The sequence below is a fragment of the Gracilinanus agilis genome, chromosome 1 (assembly GCF_016433145.1).
Source record: "Gracilinanus agilis isolate LMUSP501 chromosome 1, AgileGrace, whole genome shotgun sequence".
NCBI lineage: Eukaryota > Metazoa > Chordata > Mammalia > Didelphimorphia > Didelphidae > Gracilinanus > Gracilinanus agilis.
Window position 1 is genome coordinate 732,192,220 of NC_058130.1, and position 22,880 is coordinate 732,215,099.

At 39.6% G+C, this 22,880-nt stretch overlaps 1 protein-coding gene across 1 annotated transcript in view; it reads left to right on the forward strand.

Annotated features, from left to right (window-relative positions):
- The window catches only part of FKBP8 (FKBP prolyl isomerase 8), a 34,339-nt gene that overhangs the window by 5,967 nt on the left and 5,492 nt on the right, over positions 1-22,880 (forward strand). Inside the window, exons 3-5 of the mRNA XM_044672310.1 lie at positions 645-806; positions 22,115-22,287; positions 22,606-22,694. Of these exons, the coding sequence (XP_044528245.1) occupies positions 645-806; positions 22,115-22,287; positions 22,606-22,694 (424 nt within the window). The remainder of the gene's footprint in view (positions 1-644; positions 807-22,114; positions 22,288-22,605; positions 22,695-22,880) is intronic.

Below are 22,880 nucleotides of genomic sequence, written 5' to 3' on the forward strand. Positions count from 1 at the left end.
GGGGGGGGGGGGTACAATGAGGCTGAGTGAATGTCCCCTGAGTGGCCCTCTGGAAGGAGGAAGGATCTACAGTTGGCCCAAGGGCATGAAGTATGAAAAGGACTGGGAAAAAGTTAGAAAAAGCTAGGTGGGAATTCTTTTCACTCTTCTGAGACAAGGATTAGACAACTGGGCTGCTGCTAGGTTAAGAATATATATATATACATATATATATATATAGTCTTAGCTAGCCATATGGAGAATCTATCCTAGTCATATTAATATTTCCTTAAGGGAAATATATCTATCTTTTTCATTCATTTTATTAATAGGTGCTTATAACTCTGGCCAGACCCCTTTTTATTCTTAACATAAAGAACCAAGTAATACTGTAATACCCCTTGTCCCAAAGAAGGAAGGTTCAAGGAGAGAGACAGCTTTGTTCCAGTGAAATTGGTTGGGATTTGTGCTTGCTTACCTCTCCACCTAAGCTGTTTCTCTTCCTTCTCTCTCTGTTAACACTCCCTCCCCTTTCCTCTACCCACAGCATCCCTGAAGAGCCATGGCATCCAGAGCTGTACCCCCAACTGCAGACCCAGGTCCTATTACTCTGATACCTTCTGGGACTCCCCAACTGGATGCCAGTGAGGATTTTGAGGTCCTAGATGGAACTGAAGAGGAAGAAGACGATGATGATCTGAGTGAGTTGCCCCCCTTGGAGGATCTGGGAGCAGCCCAAAATGAGGGACCCACTAAACCTCAGCCTGCATCATCGGAAGAGACAGAGCATTCAGAATCCCCCCAGGAGGAGTGGCTGGATATCTTGGGTAAGAGCCTTGGGAAGTGTGGTAGGGCTGGGTATTGGTCATTTTGTTCCACAAACAAATATTTTGTTTTATGTGTTCACTGTCATTCAACAATCATTAAGTGCTGATGGTGTACCAGGCACTGTGTTAGGTGCTGAGTATTACAAAAATGAAATGATCTCTGGTCTTATAGCAGCATATATATCATGTGCAAGACATACATTGAGGCACTACTGGTTGGGGCTGCAGGTGTGTGACCCTTTGGTTGAAAAAGCTTTGAGAATGAAAAACTAGGATAATAATAATAATAATAATAATAATAATAATAGCATTTCTATAAACTTTACAAATCTCCCATTTGATCCTCACTACACTCCTGGGAAATAGATACTATTATTATCTCATTTTACAGATGATGAAATGGAGTCAGGCAGAGGATAAGTGACTTCACCAGAGTCACACATCTAGGAAGTATCTGAGGCAGGATTTGAACTCAAATCTTTCTGACTCCAGGTTTAGTTTGCAACCTATTCTGCCACCTTAGCTTGAGTGAGAGATGGTCTTTACCATCATAGATCTTACAACAGATAAAAATATAAATGAGAATGTTTAAGGTACAGTATGGATAAACACTATCATTAGTTCAGTGAGTGAGAAAATGAGGTGGGCTGCTAGGACTGTCTTTTGCTTCTTTGTATCCCTGGTGCTTAGCGCAATGCCTGGCACATAGTAGGTGCTTAATAGATGTGTTTTGTTTTTTATTATGTAAAAAAAAATTTTAGCCCTTACTTGAACAACAGTTCTAAGGCAGAGTGGCAAAGGTAGGCAGTTGGGGTTAAGTAACTTGTCCAGGGTTACACAGATAGGAAGTGTCTGAAGTTACATTTGAACCCAGGTCCTTCTGACTATAGACCTGGTGCTCTATCCACAGAACCACCTAATGTTTATTAATTGATTGACTTGAAATCCAGAAGTCTTGGTTTTGAGATCTCATTTCTCTAGTTGTGACCACAGACAAATCAGTCAGCAAAAATCTGCCTTCATTTTCAACTACCTTACTTCTCACTTGAAAAAGAAACAAAATTCCTGTTACAAACATATGTAGTTAAGAAAAACTAATTTTCATATTGATCTGTCTAAAACATATGCCTCATTCTGCTTTCTGAGTCCCTCACATATCTGATTGGAGTGGGGGGAGTAAGTTTCATTATGACTTCTCTGGAATCTGGACTTTGTTTGGTCTGTTGATCAGAGTTCCCTAGGCTTTCAAAGTTGGTTGTTTCTTACAGTATTGTTGTCATTATATTCATTGTTCTTCTGGTTCTGTTCATTGGTGCTCTTCTGTGCCACCTAGCTTAATTTATCTTCTCTCTTATTTCTCTCTTTCCTTTCATGTGTATTGTGTATTATTATTCCTTCCTTTCATATAAAAATGGGATTTGGTGTCACTGTCTCCCTATCCCTTTCCTTCTTGTTTTTATAGATTTTATAGATTTCTACTTTCTACCTTGCTTCTTGTGAGATAATATTCCCTAACTTTCCTTTCCCTTCCCTCCTTACTCCCCTTCCCCCCACTCTTCCTCTCCCTTTCCGTTCTTTTTTAAAGATCATCAAGACATAACAGAACCTCATCCAAGCTCTCTGTCTAATTATATTCCTTCTATTCTTCCCCACCCTCAAGATGATAGGGGCTCTGAGGGGACATATATATCATCTCCCCATATTAGAATATGAACAGTTTATCCTTGCTTAGTTCTTTATGATTGTTCATTTGTGTTTACCTTTTTATCTCTTGACTCCTGTCTTTGCACTTAAGAGTTTCTACACAGTTCTGGGCTTTTCATCAAGTATTCCTAGAAGTTCTCTATTTCATTGTAAGTCCTTTTTTTCTCTTTGGGATTATATTCAATTTTTCTGGGTAAATTATTCTTGGCTTTCATCTGATATCCTTGGCTTCCTGGAATATCATATTCCAAGTTCTCTGTTTCTTTATAGTAGTGGCTGCTAAATCCTTTGTGAGCCTAACTATGGCTTCTTTCTATTTGAATTCTTTTTTTTTTTAATTTTAAACATTTATTAATATTCATTTTTAACATGGTTACATGATTCATGCTCCTACTTTCCCCTTCACCCCCCGCATTCCCCCCACCCATGGCCGACACACATTTCCACTGGTTTTATCATGTGTCCTTGATCAAGACCTATTTCCAAATTGTTGGTAGTTATTTGAATTCTTTTGATCTGGCAGTTTGCAATATTTTTTCTTTGATATGAAAGGTCTGGATTTTGGTTGTGATGGTCCTGGGAGTTTTCCTTTTGGGTTTCTTTTAGGAAGTGATTAGTCAATTCTACTTTGCTCTCTGGTTTTAAGAGATCTAGGCAATTTTCTTTTATGATTCCTTTTTTACTTTCTTTTACAATTCCTTTTTTATTAATAAAAAATAAATTTAATGATAGAATTTATTTCCAGATATCCAAGCCTTCCCCAAACTACAGAAGGCATCATCATCCAGCAAACAAATATGTATATTTAGATTATGTCTTTTTTGTTTCCATTTTTCAGTTCATTCTCTTGAGGTGATTATTCACAAATTATTCTTCAAATATTAAATCTGAAGTTGTATATAATAATCTCTTGGTTCTTCTTGTTTCACTCATTATCTCATATAGTTCTTTGCAGTTTTTTGGCACCACAGAGAGCTGCTATAAATATTTTGGAACATATAGGTTTTTTTTTTCCCCTGGATCTCTTTGGTCTAAGGGCATACCTATTTTTATACCTCTATGGATGTAATTCCAAATCACTTTCCAAAATGGTTGGATCACATCCATAGCTCTGCTTGGTTTATACCCCAAAGAGATAAGGAAAAAGACTTGTACAAAAATATTTATAGCCACGGTCTTTGTGGTGGCAAAAAATTGGAAAATGAGGAAATGCCCTTTGATTGGGGAATGGCTGAACAAATTGTGGTATCTGCTGATAATGGAATACTATTGTGCTCAAAGGAATAATAAACTGGAGGAATTCCATCTGAACTGGAATGACCTCCAGGAATTGATGCAGAGTGAAAGGAGCAGATCCAGGAGAACATTGTACACAGAGACTGATACACTGTGGTACAATCAAATATAATGGACTTCTCTATTAGCAGCAATGCAAAGATCCAGAGCAAGGCTGAGGGACTTATAGGAAAGAAAATTAGCCACACTCAGAGGAAGAACTGGGGGAGTAGAAACACAGAAGAAAAACAACTGCTTGATCACATGGCCTGATGGGAATATTATTGGGGATGTGGACACTAAACGATAACTCTAGTCCAACTATCAATAATATGGAATTAGGTCTTAATCAATGATACATGAAAAATGATTGGATCGGTTCACAGCTCCACCAACAATATATTAGTGTCCCCATTTTTCCACATGCCCTTACGACATTTGTCATTTTTCACTTTTGTCATTTTAGCCAATCTGATAGTTGTGAGATGATACTTCAGAATTGCCTTGGTTTTCATCCCTAATCTGTAGTGATTTAGCACATTTTTTTCATGTGCTTATATATTGCTTTAATTTCTCATCCAAAAATTGTCTATTTATATCTTACGTCCATCCATCAGTCAGAAGATTCTTATTCCTATAAATTTGACAAAGTTATCTATATGGTTTAGAAATAAGACTTCCATCCATCTTTTATAATTTGTTGAACTCTATCTTGGCTCCTTTTTTGGTTATGACTTTCGAATAGTTCACTATTTCTTAAATTATCTATCTCATTGATCTGTTTTTGAGGTCAGTTTTTGCCATGAGATATCTTATTTTTCTTCCTTTTTTCCAGTCTCTTGACTCTTTTTAAATATTTTTTGTTGTTTCATAAAGCCATTAGTTTTTATTTGATCCATTCTAGTTCTTGGAGGTTTTGTTGCTGCTTCTAATTTCCCTTTCCAATTCTTTCTAACCTTATTTCTTTTCCAATTTTTCCCTCTACTCCTCTCATTTCATTTATAAAAACATTTTTAAAACCTCTTGTTCTATTTCTTCCAGGAATTCTAGTTGAATTTGTGCTCTGGTTATATTTGCATTCAAGGTTTTGGCTAGACTTTGCACATTTCTGGAGGGAATGTCTGGGCTAGTCCTGATGCTGCTACTTTCTTGGGCTATTGAGTATTATGTAATTCCAAGATCTCAGGGACAACTTAGAATGGAGACCTCTAAGCTTTCAAGGTTCCCAAAGTAATGTGTTTTAGGGCAAAGTTTAATCATTGTCCCCCTTATCTGAGCTCCACAGTTTCCTAATCTGTGTTCAGGTGGTTTTGTCTCTTGTCAGAATTCCAGATTGCTACTGGATTCAGCCACTTCAACCCAATGGACTTTAACCTGAAATTCCTTGTCTGGTTATTTTATTGAAGATTTCAGAGTGGACTGGAGGTGGGAACTGAGACCTCAATCCCCTCCTGGGATTAAAGTCTTATAGCTGCTATTGCTGCTTGCTTCTGAACTTGCTCCTCACTGGTACACAGCATAGGGCCCCTGTCCATTCCTCACCCTGAGATGCCACCTGTAGGCACAGGTCTCCCCCTTTAGGCAGCCCTGAATCTGTGACCTACTAGGTTGTACTTTTCTACATCCTTCCCAAGTTTAGGCTCTTCTGATTAGATCTGGGATGTCTTTCTGGCCAGGCCCCATCCCCAGTGTCCTTGGACATCTCTTCCTGTGCTCACCTAGGCTGGAAAATGACTACTGTGATTTTTTTCCCCCTTGGATTTCCCAACAAGGACTCAATCTGACGGTGTTTTCCAGATCTGTTTGAAGGTCTTGTCAACCTGAAATCTGGAGACCCCAAGTTTGTCCTTTGTCCCATGAGAGTTTGCCTCCAGGAAGATCTCAGACTCTTGTTTCAAAAACAAGACCAACTTGTTTCAGATTAACAATAGATCTTAAAGTAGTTTAGGTGGAACTAGCAAATTGCATCAGGTGTTAGGTACCCTTTTTGGGTCCCAGTAGTTTCTCCCTTTGTGTCCTTTACCCAGGTAGCCCAGCCCTTGGCTGGATCTTTCCCTTTTGTATCCATTGTAAAGCATCAGCCTTTCCCTGATAATCCTGTCTTGCACTTCTCATTTCCTTATAGCCATTGTAAAGCTAATCAATCATACTTCTCTGTCCCCAGTTCCCCAAGAAGTATATAAGTTCCCCAAATTCTATTGTTCCTTGGAGCTATCATCTAGCTCAGTGATACTCCCAGGGATTCTGTCCCCAGAATCCCAGGGTGTAGACCCTGTAAAAGTTTTTGGCGCTGGGCTCTGTAGCAGCCAAATATTGGACCTGTCCCTTTCCTGATTAAAGATTTAGTTTTTTTTGACTACTTTAGTAGTTTTATGTTTTTTCTAAGTTAACAGTTTCATGGTGGAGAGCTCCCTGTATTTCTTCCTGCTAGTCTAACATCTTGGTTTTACTCTTTCCCCTTCCATATTCTTTAATGGATCACATGGGATCTCATTGTTGTAGGTACTTTATTCCACAGGAAGTCCATTTAAGATGTTAGAGACCTTTCTTTAGCTGTTTTATTCTTTATCTTTCTTTTTTTTTTTTTTTTTAAACATTTTTTAACCTTTACCTTCTGTCTTAGAATCCTACCAAGTATCAGTTCTTAGACAGAAAGAATGGTAAGGGCTAGACATTTGGGTTAAGTGATTTGCCCTGGGTCACATAGCTAGGAAATGTCTGATGCCAGATTTGAAGTGGCCTTCCCCACTCCAGGCCTGGCACTCTCTCCACTATGCTATGTAGCTATCTTGATCTTTCACTCTTCATCCATCAGTGACCTCCCTTCTATCCTAGTCATATATCTCTGCTGCTATCCCATAAGCATCTGGTTGTGCATTTTCATGTTGGTAATATATCACTGCAGACTCAAGGCAACCATGCCCTTTCTCACTCCTCTTCAGAGGACCTTGCAGGTTTAATTCTTTGTAGATTGGTGTTCCATGACTAGCAGCCATGCAATATCACCAGAAGAAGTTTGATATGAAAGAGATGGGCTTTTGTTTTGAGGAGAGGCTTAGGGGTCATTGGAAGTTTCCGAAAGGCAAATTCCCTGTCTTCACTTCTTTGTAGCTTTGTGCCCTATTCACTGGGCGTCTTCTATGGTAGGCCACTGTATATGTACTAATGTACCAGTTGTCCATCCAGTGGCTTATCATTCTCTTCACTGTAGACATTTTTTATTTATGTGATTTTTTTTCCCCCTTGTGGATAGTTAGGCCAAACACTTTTGAGTGATTTGTGCATCTCATTTAGGAGACTCTACAAAGATCTGGGGCTGGACATCATCAGTCAATTATCATCCATAAGCAGGAACATCTTGTAGGGGTTTTGAACTTTTTTTTTTTTTTTTTTTGATTCATAGACTTCTTTGGTAGTCAATCTGGTGAAGCCTATTGGAATAATGCTGTTAAATGCATAAAAACAAAACAGTAAAGAGGCAGCTGGGTGGCTCAGTGGATTGAGAGCCAGGCCTGGAGGCAGGAGGGCCTGAGTTCAAATTTGACTGCATACACTTCCTAGCTAAATGACTCAGGGCAAGTCACTTAGTCCCCATTGCTTACCCTTACTGCTCTTCTGTCTTATAACTAATATTTAATGTTGATTCTAAGATGTGAGGTAAAAGTTTTTTGTAAATAAAAATAAATAAAACAATAGGATTTGTTAAAAATCAACTATATTGAAATGAAGTTATCATAATTTTTTTTTTCTTTTTCAAAAACCCCCAAAAAACAAGTTCATGGACCCCAGGTTAAGAATTCTTGGTCTATAGGGAATTCCTCTTTAAATAAAACTATTTTGGCTATCCACTATAACAATAGCAAGCATTAGTCCTTTGGCAAGCACAGATCTCCTTGCTTTATTCTACCCTGGATATTGATAATCAGAGATCACTGGACAAAGCTATTGTTGTTGTGACATCTTTAAAAGAATCTTACATGACTTTACTTATTCATGGGAAGCTGTTTTTTAGAAGAGAGCCTTTCATTTTTTTTTAAATTTTAAAAAATTTTAATTAATTAATTTAGAATATTTTTCCAGGGTTACTTAATTCATATTCTTTCCCTCCCCTCCTCCCACTCCCCTCCTATAGCCAGTGCACAATTCCACTGGGTTTTACATGTATCATTGAACAAGACCTATTTCCATATTATTAATATTTGTACTAGGGTGATTGCTTAGAGCAGGGGTCGGCAACGTATGGCTCTCCATTTTTTTTCAGGCGCTGTTACAGGAGCTGCATTGTGAGCACTGTACGGCTCTCACGAAATTACATTTTAAAAAAAATGTGGCATTTATGGCTCTCACAGCCAAAAAGGTTGCCGACTCTTGGCTTAGAGTCTACATCCCCAATCATATCCCCATTGAACCATGTGATCAAGCAAATGTTTTTCCTCTGGGTTTCTACTCCCACAGTTCTTTCTCTGGATGTGGATAGCGTTCTTCCTCATAAGTCCCTCAGAATTGTCCTGGATCATTGCATTGCTGCTAGTAGAGAAGTCCATTACATTTGATTGTGCCACAGTGTATCAATCTCTATGTACAAGAAGAGAGCAGTTAAGCTTACATATTGCTTTACCAAATCAAATGTTTTTGTTTTGTTTTGTTTTGTGTTTCAGGAGAGCTTGAACTAGATCTATAATTTCATTGATATAGGGAACTCTTTCAACCAAGAAAGATTTGTATCTTGTACCCATAGTATTAGAAAAGTGCTTTGGACACTCAGGGACTAAGTGATTTGCTCAAGGTCACATAGCCAATATGTTTCAAAGACCAGATTTGAACCCTCATCTTTTTGACTCAGAAGTCAGTTCTACACATAACACCCAAATGGCTATTTTCTTTTTGATTGTTAGTGAATGAGAAACATAGTAGGATCCATATATCTTCATCAATCATTTCTCCCTATGTGAGGATGAGTCCCATAAGGATTTTATACAGATAAGACAGATAATTTTTCAGTAAGCTTTTTAAAGTAAAAATAATTTCAGTATTTTTTTTCCCTAAACATTTGTTAGCCTCTACTCTTTTAATTACCTAAAGGATGGATCCGTCAGAGACCTCAAAACTTGTTGCCTCCAGCTTCCACCATTTTTCTGGATGCTTGGTCTACTCTAGCCGCCCTTTGCATCTTTCTTTCCTTTTGCCACCATTTCTTAGTACCCTCATGGTACATTGAGTTCTGTGATTTTAGGAGTCTGGCAGTGGTTGCTCCACCCAAAGAGTTTTTTAGAGAAAATTTTAGAAATTGTTTCCCATTTTTCATCTCTTATCTTCTGTTTCATCCTTGAATTTCCTAGGAATGATTTGTTCTCACATTAAGTTTTCTGTAACCTTTGGGTTTTTTCTCCATTACTTTTTGTTTTTATTTTTAAATAAATCCTTATATTCTATCATTTTAGAATCAATACTATGTCTTGGTTCTAAGGCAGAAGAGCAATAAGAGCTATGCAATGGGGTTTAAGTGACTTGATCAGGGTCCCATAGCTAGGAAGTATCTGAGGTCACATTTGAACCCAGGACCTCTTCTCTCCAGGCTTTCTGTCCACTGAGCCACCTTGCTGTCTCCCTCTTCTACTACTTTCCATGTCTTATGAGATAATGTACTATTTATAATCTTGTGTCATCCTCATTCATGTTTTTATTTTAACTGTTACTTTCTATCTTAAAATCAATAATAGGGGGGGGCAGTTGAGTGGCTCAGTGGATTGAGAGTCAGGCCTAGAGACTGGAGGTCCTGGGTTCAAATCTGGCCTCAGACACTTCTTAGCTGTGTGAATCTGGGCAAGTCACTTAACTCCCATTGCCTAGCTCTTACTGCTCTTCTGTTTTGGAGCCAATACATGGTAATTGATTCTAAGATGGAAGGTAAGGGTTAAAAAAAATCAATAATAAATATTGGTTCCAAGGCAGAAGATTGACAAAAGGCTAGGCATTTTAAGGTTAAGAAACTTGCCCAAGGTCATATAGCTAGGAAGTGTCTTGAGGCTAGATTTGAACCCAAATCCTCCTGACTGCAGGCCTGGTGCTCTAACTGCTATAATACCTAGCTACCCCTATAAGTTTTTATAAAGGAGTTTACATTTTATATTTTATAAAGGAATTTACATAAGCGCTTGCTTATATATCCCTCTACCTAGCAAAGAGATTAAATGCTTACTGGCTGAGGTGGTTCCATCATCCTTTAGTTTCCTTTTTTTTGGTAGTTACCATTTACAGTGGATGAATTTTTTAAAGAAATGGCAATAATCTTTGTCCATGTAGGTTCTTCTATCCATTTCTCATTTTTTTATTATCAATAACATTTAAATAGGTTAGGTTGGAGTTGCATCAGCTGCATGCTATATCATCCTGTTTTATTCTTTTTTCATTAATTTGGAGCTGATTTTGATCTTTCTTCTAACAGATCAGTGACCTGACTATTTAGACAGCTGATTCAGAAATGGCACTGAAACTGGTAACTCACTGTTTCCTGCCAATTAATTTACTATATAATTAATTTAATTTTTTTTGATGCCCTTTGGTACTTACCATGTCTAATGCCCCTCAGTTGCCTTTTTTGAAAAATCTCTTCATATAAGCATGATGCTTCTGCATATTTTACAGGCCTCTGATCTATTTATTACTCCTGGACCATATTTTCCAATGCATTTTTCCCTTGCCCCTCCTGTCCATACCTTTGCATTGATGTTGATAAACATTAAAGCACCCATTGCTTTTTTTTAGATAGTTCTAACAAGATCTGCATACAGTTTCTCTATCACTTTATTTTCTGCACAAATATTGATGTATATAAATTGTAATTATCCTCATGGTAATATTTTTGTAAATGCTTATCATGAACACTGCAGTATGAGATGATCTAGTGAGAAAGCCAACCCATTTATTTACTTCTTCAGTGTGGACCTCTTAGCTATTCCTTCCATTTAGCTACTTCCTTTTGTCTTCTGGTTTCATTTGTATTGAGAACGTCAAGATTAATAGGATTTAATGTCTCCAGTTCTTGGGTAACAGACAAAGACCTCATGTTTAGTGTAGTGCTGTCAGACTCAAATAAAATGAAACCCTACAGGCTCCCTACTTAGAAAACCACAAATTAACATTATGTTGCATTTTTATTTATTTTGTTAAACATTTCCCAATTTCATTTTAATCTGGTTCAGGCAGAGAGTCTTGCTCACATCATTCTTGAAGTTTTTCCAGTTCAGTAGAACTTTCCTTAACTTGGGCTCCACTGGCAGAGCCTTTGTGAACTCAGAAGAAAGTGGAGGGGAACCTTGGTTTGGGGGAGGGGTGGCACATTCTATTTATTTATGAGCATTAATTATCCATCTCTCCCACTTGCCTGTCTCCCCAGTTGATCATGAAAAAAAATTAAATCTTCATAGCAAATATATACAGGCCAGTAAAATACATTCCACATTGCCCATGTCCAAAAATATATGCCTCTTCCAGCATTTTAAGTCCATTCACTCTCAGACAGGAGATGGGCAGAATGGTCCATCTTCAGCCTCTAGATTCATTCTTGATCCTTGCTTTGGCCAAATTTCTCAATTCTTTTATCTTACAGTTGATTTTCCTCATCAGTACAATGGAGGTAATAACAGCACTTATTTCCTAAGGTTGTTTTGATCAAATAACATTATAAAGTGTTTAGCATAATCCCTGCCACATAGTAAGCACTATCTCAATGTTAGCTAATACTATTGTTTTCAGTTGTTTTTTGGGGGTCTGCTAGGTGGCTCTGTGAATGGAGTGCTAGGCCTACAGACTGGGAGGTCCTGGTTCAAATCTGGGCCTCAGATACTTCTTAGCTGTGTGACCCAGGGCAAATCAATTAATCCCAATTGCCTAGCCCTTACTGCTCTTTCTTCCTTGGAAATGATACTCAGTATTATTGATTCCAAGAGTGAAAGTAAGGGTTTAAAAAAAGGTGTTTGTTTTTTTTAAGCATCTACTATTACTAAATGTTGGAAGACTAGGAAATTTTTGAGCAGAGATGTGATCATGGCCTATAGCATGGCAGCCTTTGAAGTTTGGACAGAATAATAAAGCTCCTCTTAGTATGTTGCTTTAAAATTTATAACGGTTTTCTCATCAGTGTCTGCTGGGATAGGTCACATTCTTCATTTTACAAATGGAAAATCTGTAGCTCACAGAAAGTGATTTTCCCAGGGTTGCACAGACCACTCTGGGAAGGTGTGAGATGGGGTTTGGACCTAGTCTTCTTACCTCCAAATTAAGGCTGCATTGGTAGGGGCATATCTCCTAGGATTAAAGATGTGACAGTCCTACTGCCTTCTGCCTTTGTCCAACCTCCACATACTGTATTCAGTGGTGGGAACCACATTTTAGGAAAGACATTGATAAACTGGGGGCAACCAGGATGATGAAGGGTCTAGATGGTCATAGTCAAGAAGATCTTTTGAAGGGAATGGGAATGTTTAGCTTGTAAAAGACAAGACTCAGGAGGGAACTGATAGTTGTCTTTTTCCCCCCTTTAAGCCTTTACTTTCTATTTTAGAATTGATTCTAAGTATCTGTGCCAAGGCACAAGAGCATTAAAGGGCTAAGCTTTGGGGTTAAGTGACTTGCCCAGGGTCACATAGCAAATTCCTGAATCTGGATTTGAACCCAGGATCTTCTTTCTTCAGAAAATTAAAAAAAAAAAAAAAAAAAAAAGTAGTTAGGCTCTCTCTCTCTATCTACTGTGTTACCTGTGCCCCTCATAGTTGTCTTCAAGGATTTGAAGGGCTATCTTGTAGAGCAGGGGTCAGCAACATATGGCTCTCGAGCCATATCTGGCTCCACCTCCCGACCTGCCAGTCTGGGCCCCAGGATTTGCCCCGGGTCCCATATTCCAGCGCCTTCCGCCTCCATCCTCCTCCTTTCGCAGGCATTTATTACTCTCATGGCCAAAAAGGTTGCCGACCCCTATTGTAGAGGGTGGAGGAACCTTGGTATATTAGACCCCAAGGGGCAGATCTGGGAGCAATGGGTAGAAGTTGAAAGAGGCAGATTTAGGCTGGAGGACGAGAAATGTTTTTCATTAAAGAGATGGCCCAAAGTGGAATGGGCTTGCTTGAAAGGCCCAGAATTTCCTATTCTTGAAGGTTTGCATGTCATGAACAGATGACCACTTGCTGGGTATATGATAATGAGGATTGGTTTTGAGTATTGAATGAACTGGATAGCTGCTGATGGGATATGTGGAGTGTTCATGGAAGACTAGCAACTGGTTTGAGGGCCTGCCAAGCCCTTTTCAGGGTTATTTTCTTCTTTTAGTGTTCACCTGCTAGCTAGCTCTCACCTGTGGTGCCAAAAAGCTGTAGCATGTGCAGTGGCCACATTCCAGCAAATTATCTTGGCAGATGGACTAAACCAGGTTGAGGATAACTGACAGACTTCAGACCTGTCAGTGAGTTAGGAGGGTATCTACCCCAGGCATGTGAGGACTTCTCCCAATGAAATAAAGGATGAGAATGGCCTATGTTCTAGTGGCCACAAAGGTGATAGAAAAAGGCACTGATACCTTTGAGTACGAAAGACAACAACCCTCCAGTCCCTCGGATGGTTTCTCCAACCTTCCTCTTCTGTGATGCTCTAGTCTAGACCCATTCTTCATTGCACTAGCACCTGAAGCCTGTTTCCTGTTGAATTAGTCATCTTTTCTCAGCCCTTCCTTCTGATGCTGCATATTGGGAGCCATTCTAGTCTTTTTTATGGTATCTCAGGCCCAGACCTCAGCACCAGTCCTTACTCTGCCCCTTCCCCCAGCCTCAGAGCTATTTGACTCTCAGACCTTCTTCCCATGATCCTTCTCTAGCTACATCAAACCTGAGGCTCTGTCCTCATCCTGTCTCCATGGCCTCCATGCTCTAGCTGGAGCTTTCAGTATGGCATCCAGAAGATGAAATTTTACTGGGGTGAAGAAGTCTTATAGGCCAGAACATGCAGAGGGGAATAAGGCATCACAACACTGGGAAAGTAGGAAGAGACCAGGCTGGAAGAGCCTTCGATGTCAGACAGAGGCAATAGGGAGCCATTGTATAGATACAGATATAGACACACCAACACACACATACACATAGTATATACAGTCTGTCTGTCTATCTTTATGTTATAAAAGTGCAAATAACAATATTGGACAACAGATTGGACATGTGAGTTGAGCATGAGTGAGGAGATGAGGCTGACCCTCAGCTTGCAAGCCTGTTATTAGGCTGAAGCCAGGCCTTTGACAAGAATAGGAATGTTGGGAAGGGGTAAGAAGGTTTAGGAGGAAAGATAGTGAGTTCTCTTTTGAATATGTTGAGTTGGAAATGTTGGAAATGTCCAAAAGGAATTTAGTGATATTTGAGCTCAGAGCTCAGATTAAGGCTAGAGATAATGTGAATCATTTGCATAGAAATGAGAATTACATTCCAGAAAACTGATGAGATCATCAAATAAAATAGTATAGAACAGAGATTCTTGGCCATTTTTGTGTCCTAGACCTTCCTTTTGGCAGTCTGGTGAAACATATGGACCCCTCTTACAAAGAAGACTTTTTAAAAAAACTTCATAATTAAAGGAATGCTAGACTTTATTATTTTTTCAAAGCATTTTATTTTATTTTTTATTTTAAAAAAATTTTCCATGGTTACATGATTCATGTTCTCTCTCTCTCCCCTTCTCCCTTTCCCCCTCCCAGAGTTGACAAGCAATTCCACTAGGTCATACATGTGTTATCACTCAAATCCTATTTCCATATTATTCATTTTATAATAAAGTAATCCTTTAAAACCAAACCCCCAAATCATATACCCATATAAACAAATGATAAATCATATATTTTCTTCTGGATTTCTACTCCCACAGTTCTTTCTCTTGATGTGGATAGCATTCTTTCTCATAAATCCCTCAGCATTGTCCTGGGTCATTGCATTGCTAATAGTAGCAAAGTCAATTGCATTTGATCATCCTACATTGTTTCAATCTCTGTGTACAATGTTCTCCTGGTTCTGCTTATTTCACTTCGTATCAGTTCCTGGAAGTCTATCCAATTCTTTTAGAAATCAGTCAATTCATCATTCCTTATAGCACAAGAGTACTCCATCACCATCATATACCACATTTTCCAATTTCTTTTGCTACCACAAAAAATACAGCCATAAATATTTTTGTACAAACAGATCCTTTCCCATTTCTAAAAATCTCTTTGGGATATAAACCTAGTAATAGTATTGCTGGATCAAAGGGCATGGGGAATGCTAGACTTTAGATAAAGGTTAATGAAAATGTATTGATTTTTTTTCCCCATCCAAATTCATGGACCTCTTGAATCTATTCATGAATCTCAGGTTTAAAACCCCTGATATAGAGGGAGAAGAGAAGACCCAAAACAAAGCTTCAAAGTTGGAATATACTTTATTTTTCAAAAATTTTTATTATTAAATGTTGTTTAAAGACATCATGTGACCTTATAGTAGAATTCCAGTTGAATGCCCTACAGTGTGAAATCCCTGAAAACAGTGTAAATTAAATGACATCAGAGAATAGTGGAGAATATAACAGGCCCACAAGTACCTTTTGGAAGCCTGGTCCCCATGGATGTGACAGTGAATACTTAATTTATATTCAGAAGGATTTATGGGAATCTCTTACTTGGGTCCTGTTCTTCAGTTCCCTCTGGCAAGTCATGTAGGGGTCTGGTCTAGGTAAAAAGAACAAAATCCACCAGCTCACTCATGATTTACTACTAGACCCAGATTCCTGATTTCACCTGATAGTCATTGGCCTTATGTTTCTGTACCTGGTTATCAATGGGCTTTATGACTCTTTAGAAGCTGCTGGAGTAAGAAAGCAGTTCAGTTTGTGTGTTCTAATTAAGACAAATCGGTCCATGACTGTCATATGCTTCTACCTACTTCAGTTAGTAGTCAACAGAAAACAGAAAGCTGATGTCACTCAGCTGTGTTCAGGTGGTATCCATTTATAAAGAAGTCTGACATCCACTACAGAAGATAGAGTTGGATTCTCTTAGAAGCAACTGCCTGGGCAACTCAAGTGGTGAAGAGATGCAAAGGCTTTATGGTCCTACAGGACCTAGCATCTCCAACCAACCTCCTTATTTCACATAACTTCACATCAACTGTGGCCTGGATCAGTTCCCACCATAGGGCAGGCAACTTCATTTATGCATTTCTCACCATTGAATTTAAAATCTGCTGGTGCAGTTAGCAGAACAGATCAAGAAGCTCTTTTCCTTTGTCTAGCTAACAAGACAGTCTCTAGCTGGTTGTCTTATCAGCACATAGCTGGAAGAGAGATTTCAGCAGTAGCCAGAGAAATGGTCTTTTGGGCATCAGGAATGATGTAAGGAATGCATTTGACTCTATGCTGCCATACATACTGGGTAAACTTGTCCCTGGAAAGCAGCTAATCTAAACCCAAGATACCACCTTAACTAAGTAATGGGAGGGAAACTATTCAAAGAAGAGTACTCCTCCATGTTGGCTTCCAGGCATCTGAGAGACCCAGCAGAGTAACTGTTAACAGTTCCCTTGTTAAACACTGGCATCTCTATATGATTTGTGGAGAGGTCAGAGAAGAGGTGACATGCTGAGACAGATCACTCATATCCTGCTGAGCTCCAGCATCACAGGTGAGGGATGATTCATCACCTCAGAAGAAAAAGAAGAGTGATAGGGACTGGCACTGCTTTCAGCTCCATCCATCATTCTTTTTTTGTTAAAAGTAAGGAGGAACCTGAGATTTATACATTACTTAACAACAATGTCCATTGTTTTGTTTTGTTTGTAAATTTTATTTTAAAACTCTTACCTTCTGTCTTGGGATCAATACTGCATATTGGTTTCAAGGCAGAAGACTAGTAAGGGCTAAGCAGTGGGGTTAAGTGGCTTGCTCAGGGTTACAGAGTTAGGAAGTGTCTGAGACCAGAATTGAATCCACAGGGCTCCTGTCTCTGGGCCTAACTCTCAATCCACTGAGTCACCTAGCTGCCCCCGTGTCCGTTGTTTTTATTAGTGGTTTTGTTCATTTTTATTGAATCCTTTTGTTTTTTGACATCACATTATTTACAATTATATCTCTCTTTCTCGTTTCCCTTCCTAGTGAGCTTTCCTTTATGATAAACATTTTCAAAGGAGAAGGAAAAGCAGTCCAGCCAAAACAGTGCTTGGTTTGAGTCAGCCACATTTGAATGTTTCTGTACCCATAGTCTCTGGGTACAGAGCCAGCTGCATTTTCCTAGCACTTCGAAATGGCCAGTCTGGACTATTGTAATTACAGAAAATTCCATCTCATTTCATTGTTGCTTCTGTTTGCATTGTTGTCATGTTTTCTTCTAGTTCCTGCTCACTTCATTCTTTGTCAGTTTGTAGAAATCTTCCCAGGTTCCTCTGAATTCTTCACATTTTCCCTATCTTACTGCACAATAATATTCCATTGCCTTCATGTGCCACAATCTGTTTAGTCATTTAACAATTGAGGAGTGGCTACTGTATTTTCAGGCATTTGCCACAGCAAAAACTGTTGCTTGGACGGACTAGTGTGGTGTCTATGGGACAATCTGAGGATGAGATTTTTTGCCATTTAAAGTTGTATTCATTTTTATAATTGTAGCTTCCATGGTAACTACATGTGTTATTATTCTGTTGGTTCTGCTCTGTTTGTTCCACATCACTTCCTGCCAATCCTGCCAATGGGAATTTTAATCAGATAATTATTTTCCCACTTCTGATTTTTTACATGAGCACAAATGATACTAGCAGAAGGAATTTAGGGAGTGTTGCTAAAGAGTATTTCTTCTTTGAAAAGAAACTGAAGTTCTTGGGCCACAAGTGGCATTTTTTCACCATTGTTGTTCATGTAAGGCAAGTGGTTCAGAAGATGAATGCCAATTTGGAAAGTGTTGAGCAAGTTTAGGTGTTATTTGAGAACAGGTTTTGGATTTCTGGACCGTGGCTTAAAATATAGAAATGACAAACCTATTTCTGGCCAGAGATGGAAGAAGGGCTGGCAAGAATGTATCTTGAATCTCGCATATCTAATCAAAAGGGTTTTTAATTGAAAAAGAAAAGGAAAGTTCTTTGACAAGTATTGCTGGCAAAATTTTGCAGAAAATAGATTTAGATCAGCACTTTAATACCATATTCTACAGTAAAACCCAAATAGATATACAGCCTAAATCATAAACAAATTAGAAGAGAATGGAAGGAGATATTTTTTACAACTATGGCTAGGGGAAGAACTTATAAATAAGGGATAGAGTTGATCATGAAAAAGATAAAGGGCTGATGATATCCAAAATATATGGGGAATTTATGCAAATATGTAAGATTGTTTTTTTTTCTTCAAGAGATAGATAAAGTTGTCAAAGGATATGAAGAAATAGTTCTCAGAAGAATTGCAAACTACCAATGACTATCTGAAAAAACTCCAAATCATCAGTCATTTTAAAAATGCAAAATAAAACAGCTCTGAGGTTTCACATGTCCCCCTTTCAGTTTTGCAATGATGAACAAAGTTGGCAATAGAGAGATAGAGTCAAGTTGGGGAAGTAGCAGGAAAAAATACAGCAGGTCCTACCCCAGTTTCTCCAAGGAGATCTAGAAAATGCACCCTCCCTCAGTGCAATCCTGATCAGAAAATCCAAGGGGAAAAAAATTACAGTGAGTCATTTTTCTAGCCCAGATTGACATAAGAAACAGAGAGGTCACTAGCAGCAGTGCAATTATCCAGGACAATTCCAAGGGACTTATGAGAAAGAACACTATCCATATGCAGAGGAAGAACTGTGGGAGTAGAAACAGAAGAAAAACAACTGCTTAATCACATGGTTTATAGGGATATGATTGGGAATGTAGATTTTAAACAATCACCCTAGTGCAAATATTAATAATATGGAAATAGATCTTGATCAATGACACATGTAAAACCCAGTGGAATTGCTCGTTGGCTACAGGAGAGAGGTGAGAGGAGGGAAGGAAAGAACATGAATCATGTAACCATAGAAAAATATTCTAAATTAAATAAACAACAAATAAATAAATAAACAAACAAACAAATAAATAAATGAAGCAGAGAGGTCTATGACCACCAAGGAATAGACTCTAGCCAGAAATGTCCATGTGGAGCATTCTAGCACAGAGGGGCCTATGGGTGAAAGGTGTAGGAATAGGTGCACACAGGAATGTCTATAGATCATTGCCCGGTTCTGGGTCATAGGTCCAAGGCAGACTGAGGAGGGGGTAGCATTTCAGTGTGAGGAGCAGTCATGGGCCCCAGGCCATGTTCCAAAGGAGATAATTCAGAAGCAAGCAGCAGCAGTAACTATGTGCCTGACTATAGGAAGGGCTCAGGATCTCAGTTCCAGCCTCTAACCCATTCTGAAACCTGCAACAGAATAATCAGAGCAGAAATCCTAGACCAAAGTCCATTGGACTGACAGTGGATGAGTCCAGCAACAGTCTGCTGGAACTCCAGCCAGAGGCAATCCCACAGGTCTGCTGCTCAGACCCAAACTCAGGTTAGAAAATTATAGGGCTCAGACCAGGGGAACAGTGAGTACAATTCCTTGGGAACCCAAGCCGATATCCTGGAATCACATAACACTCTGTACTCTTAAGAAAGAACAGCAGCAGGACCAGCCCAGAGATTCTCTCTGGGAGTATTCAGACTCTGGCCCTGACAACAAGTCTGAAGATTGAACAAACAAAAAAAAGGAACCTCACCATAGTGACAGGGACATAACCCAGAAGAGCATGAATCTGGGGACTGACATGGCCAGGACAGAAGCTTGTTTTGCTCTATTTGACATGTGTATAACAGGAGTTTTATTTTACTTTCTCAATTCAGGGTTAGGTGTTGAGATGGGAAAGAGAAAAGTTGAATTTTTTTCTAATGAAAAAAATTTTTTTCATTTAAAAAGGCAGCAATAATCAATATTGCAGAGGCTGTGGAGGAATAAATAGGAGAATAAGAAGAATGAATTAGAAGAGCTGGCTTTGATCTAACTATTTTTTTTTTTTAAACCCTTGTATTTCGGTGTATTATCTCATAGGTGGAAGAGTGGTAAGGGTGGGCAGTGGGGGTCAAGTGACTTGCCCAGGGTCACACAGCTGGGAAGTGGCTGAGGCCGGGTTTGAACCTAGGACCTCCTGTCTCTAGGCCTGACTCTCACTCCACTGAGCTACCCAGCTGCCCCCCTGATCTAACTATTTTATAAAAATAATTTGGAATTATATAAGAAAAGTAACTGACTCTTTATTCAGCAGGGACTGTTCTTGGGCCATCTATGCCACTGGGAACATGGGCATATATTCCAAGGAGGTCCATGACAAATAGAAAGCTCTCATAAATAACAAAGCCTTCAAGTCCTCTTTGTGGAAGCAATGGAACTGAAAGTATGTGATCACTGATCACACAATGACTCGACAAACTGTAGTATGTGAATATAGTCTAATGTGCTTCACTGTAAAAATGACAGACATAAGGAATTAATAGAAATCAGTCCATCAATATTTATTAAATACCTACTGTCTGCCAGGCATTGGGCTAAGAGCTAGGGTTATAAATTAAAAAAAGAACAGTCCTTGCTCTCAAGAGTTGTTATGAGGAACTAATGAGATAAATTTTGCAAAAAAAGAAAGAAAGAAAGAAAGAAATCCTTAATTTGTAGAACTTGCTGATTGCTGAGGTATAAATGCTCATTTTGAAAATTTAACAATTGACTCTCAGGCCATTCAGAGCTAGTTCCAGCACAGTCCTGGCTACAGGGAGCCATGCTTGCTTCTGGGCTGCTTTAACTGCTTTATCAGTGACTTGCATAAAGGCCTTTCCTCTGGGTCTCTGGTCTGTATCTTCCTGTGGTTTCACCTTTAGAAATGGCATCAGAGAATTTGCTAGGCTTGCCACAGAACCTTGAGGTATAACTCACACCCTGGATGGCAAAGTCAGATCCTGGAAAGGTCCAACCAGATTGGAACGTTGGGCACATGCCAAGAAGGTGGGATTTAAGATAGTTAAATGTAAAGTTTTATTATTAAGATTTAAAAAAAGAAAGTCACCTCAAGTGTAGAGGGAAACATGGCAGGATAGTTTAGCTAAGAAAAAACTTGGGCTTTTAGTTGTTTATAGACTTCTTTATGATTTAACAGTGTATTTAACAGCTAGATGGCACAGCGGCTATAGCACCAGGTCTGAAGTCAGGAGGAGACTGATCAAGGCATGAGAGCCATGTTCAGGTGGCTGAAGGAGGAAGAAGTCAATTTAAGGGCAGTCCTGCAAGCTGCTGGTGGAGGTATCCGTGAGGAGCATCTAGCTTCCTTAGCACCAAAGCTCCACCAAGAGATGACAAGGCCCTCCTCCCACTTTGGGCAAGGGGATTCTCTCTTAGATGTGGATCTGACTAGTTGGGCATTGAGCTCCTTCCTAGCCCAAACTATCAAGGAATCCCATTGTCCTTCATCTTCCTCAACACATGATAATATTATATTTCAATCACAAGCCACAATCTGTTCAGCCATTCCCCAGTTATTGTCCATGAAGTTTGTGTCCACCTTTTTGCTGTTACACCCACTGTTGATGGGAATATTTTCTAGATGGGCTTTCCCTTGTTGTGGAGAAGTCTGGTCTAATGTTCTTCCGACCCTTATCTATTTTACTGATGGAAATGATGTAGTCCAGAGAAAGAAAGTGATTTGTCCAAAGTTGCCCAGTAACCTTGAGACCATATGCTCCTCCTCCAAGTGTGGTTCTAGATTGTCATTACCCTCTCAGCCAGTCTTTTGTACCTTCCTGGCATCGCACTGGCTCTGCAGACACTACTCTTGTATGCCAGCATTCAGCACAGTGCCTGGCACATAGCAGGTGTTAAACATGTGCCTGTTGGTTAAGTGAGAGCCTGACTGACTTGGGATCTCAGGGATGTGAGTAGTCCTTCCTGGAGAACTCTGGTCTGGGCCTTTCTACGGATTTACCCCTAGGGATCCACCCAGAACAGCCATGGTTCTTCTCCTTCAGACTCTTGACATTAGGAGAATACCAAAAAAGTGTACACGCTTGAACTGAAAACTAAGATTAAAAATCAATATCCAAATACTCCAAGTATTGTATTTGACAAAATTTATTAATAACTAAAATAAAAAGCTCTAGAGTATAAAAGGGTGCTAAGGGTGAGCAGTGGGGCTACTTGGTTTTGTGTAATTAGAAAATCTTGAACCCTTGGACTTCATCGCCCAGCATGCCTTTCCTCTTTCATCCCCATGTCACCCTTTCTCTCATAGGTAATGGACTGCTTAAAAAGAAGATTCTAGTAGCTGCACCACCTGGGGCTGAGCGGCCCACCAAGGGTCAGAATGTGACTGTGCATCTGAAGGTCTCACTAGAGGAAGATGGAACACAGGTGGAGGAGCAGCCGAGCATCACCTTCACCCTGGGAGACTGTGACTTTCTCCAGGTGCAATGAAGCAGGGGACGGGGAGATGGTGATGAGGGTGCTGATCTCAGGGGGCAACCTGGGCTTTGGGATGTGAGACCTTCCCCAGAGGCAGCTGGTGACAGAGTCAGGAAGACCTGAATCAAATTTGGCCAAATTCAAACACTTACTAACTGTATGAACCTAGGCAAGTCACTGTACCTCTGTTCGCCTAGCTGTAAAATGGAAATAATAAAAGCACTTCCCTTTCCCATGGTGATTGTGAGAAGGCTTCTTCTCCATCTCTAACCCTACTGATATTCATACTTTGGGATCTGGGCCCCTTCTTTGTTTCTAAAGGCTTTGGATCTGAGTGTGCAGCTCATGAATGTGGGTGAAACAGCCCTGATCATCGCAGATGCCAAATACTGCTTTGGATCTCATGGCAGGTGAGCTGGAGGAGGGGAGACCCAAGCATTGGCCTGCCTAGGACAGGAACCAGGGCCCAGAGAACAGAGCAATATGGAATCTAAAGAGCTGCAAAGGGGTTAAATATAGAATGTTGGAGATGGGAGGGCCCTTTTAGAGCCCAGGATGTCAGGGATGGGAGGGCCTTTAACATACATCTAGTTCAG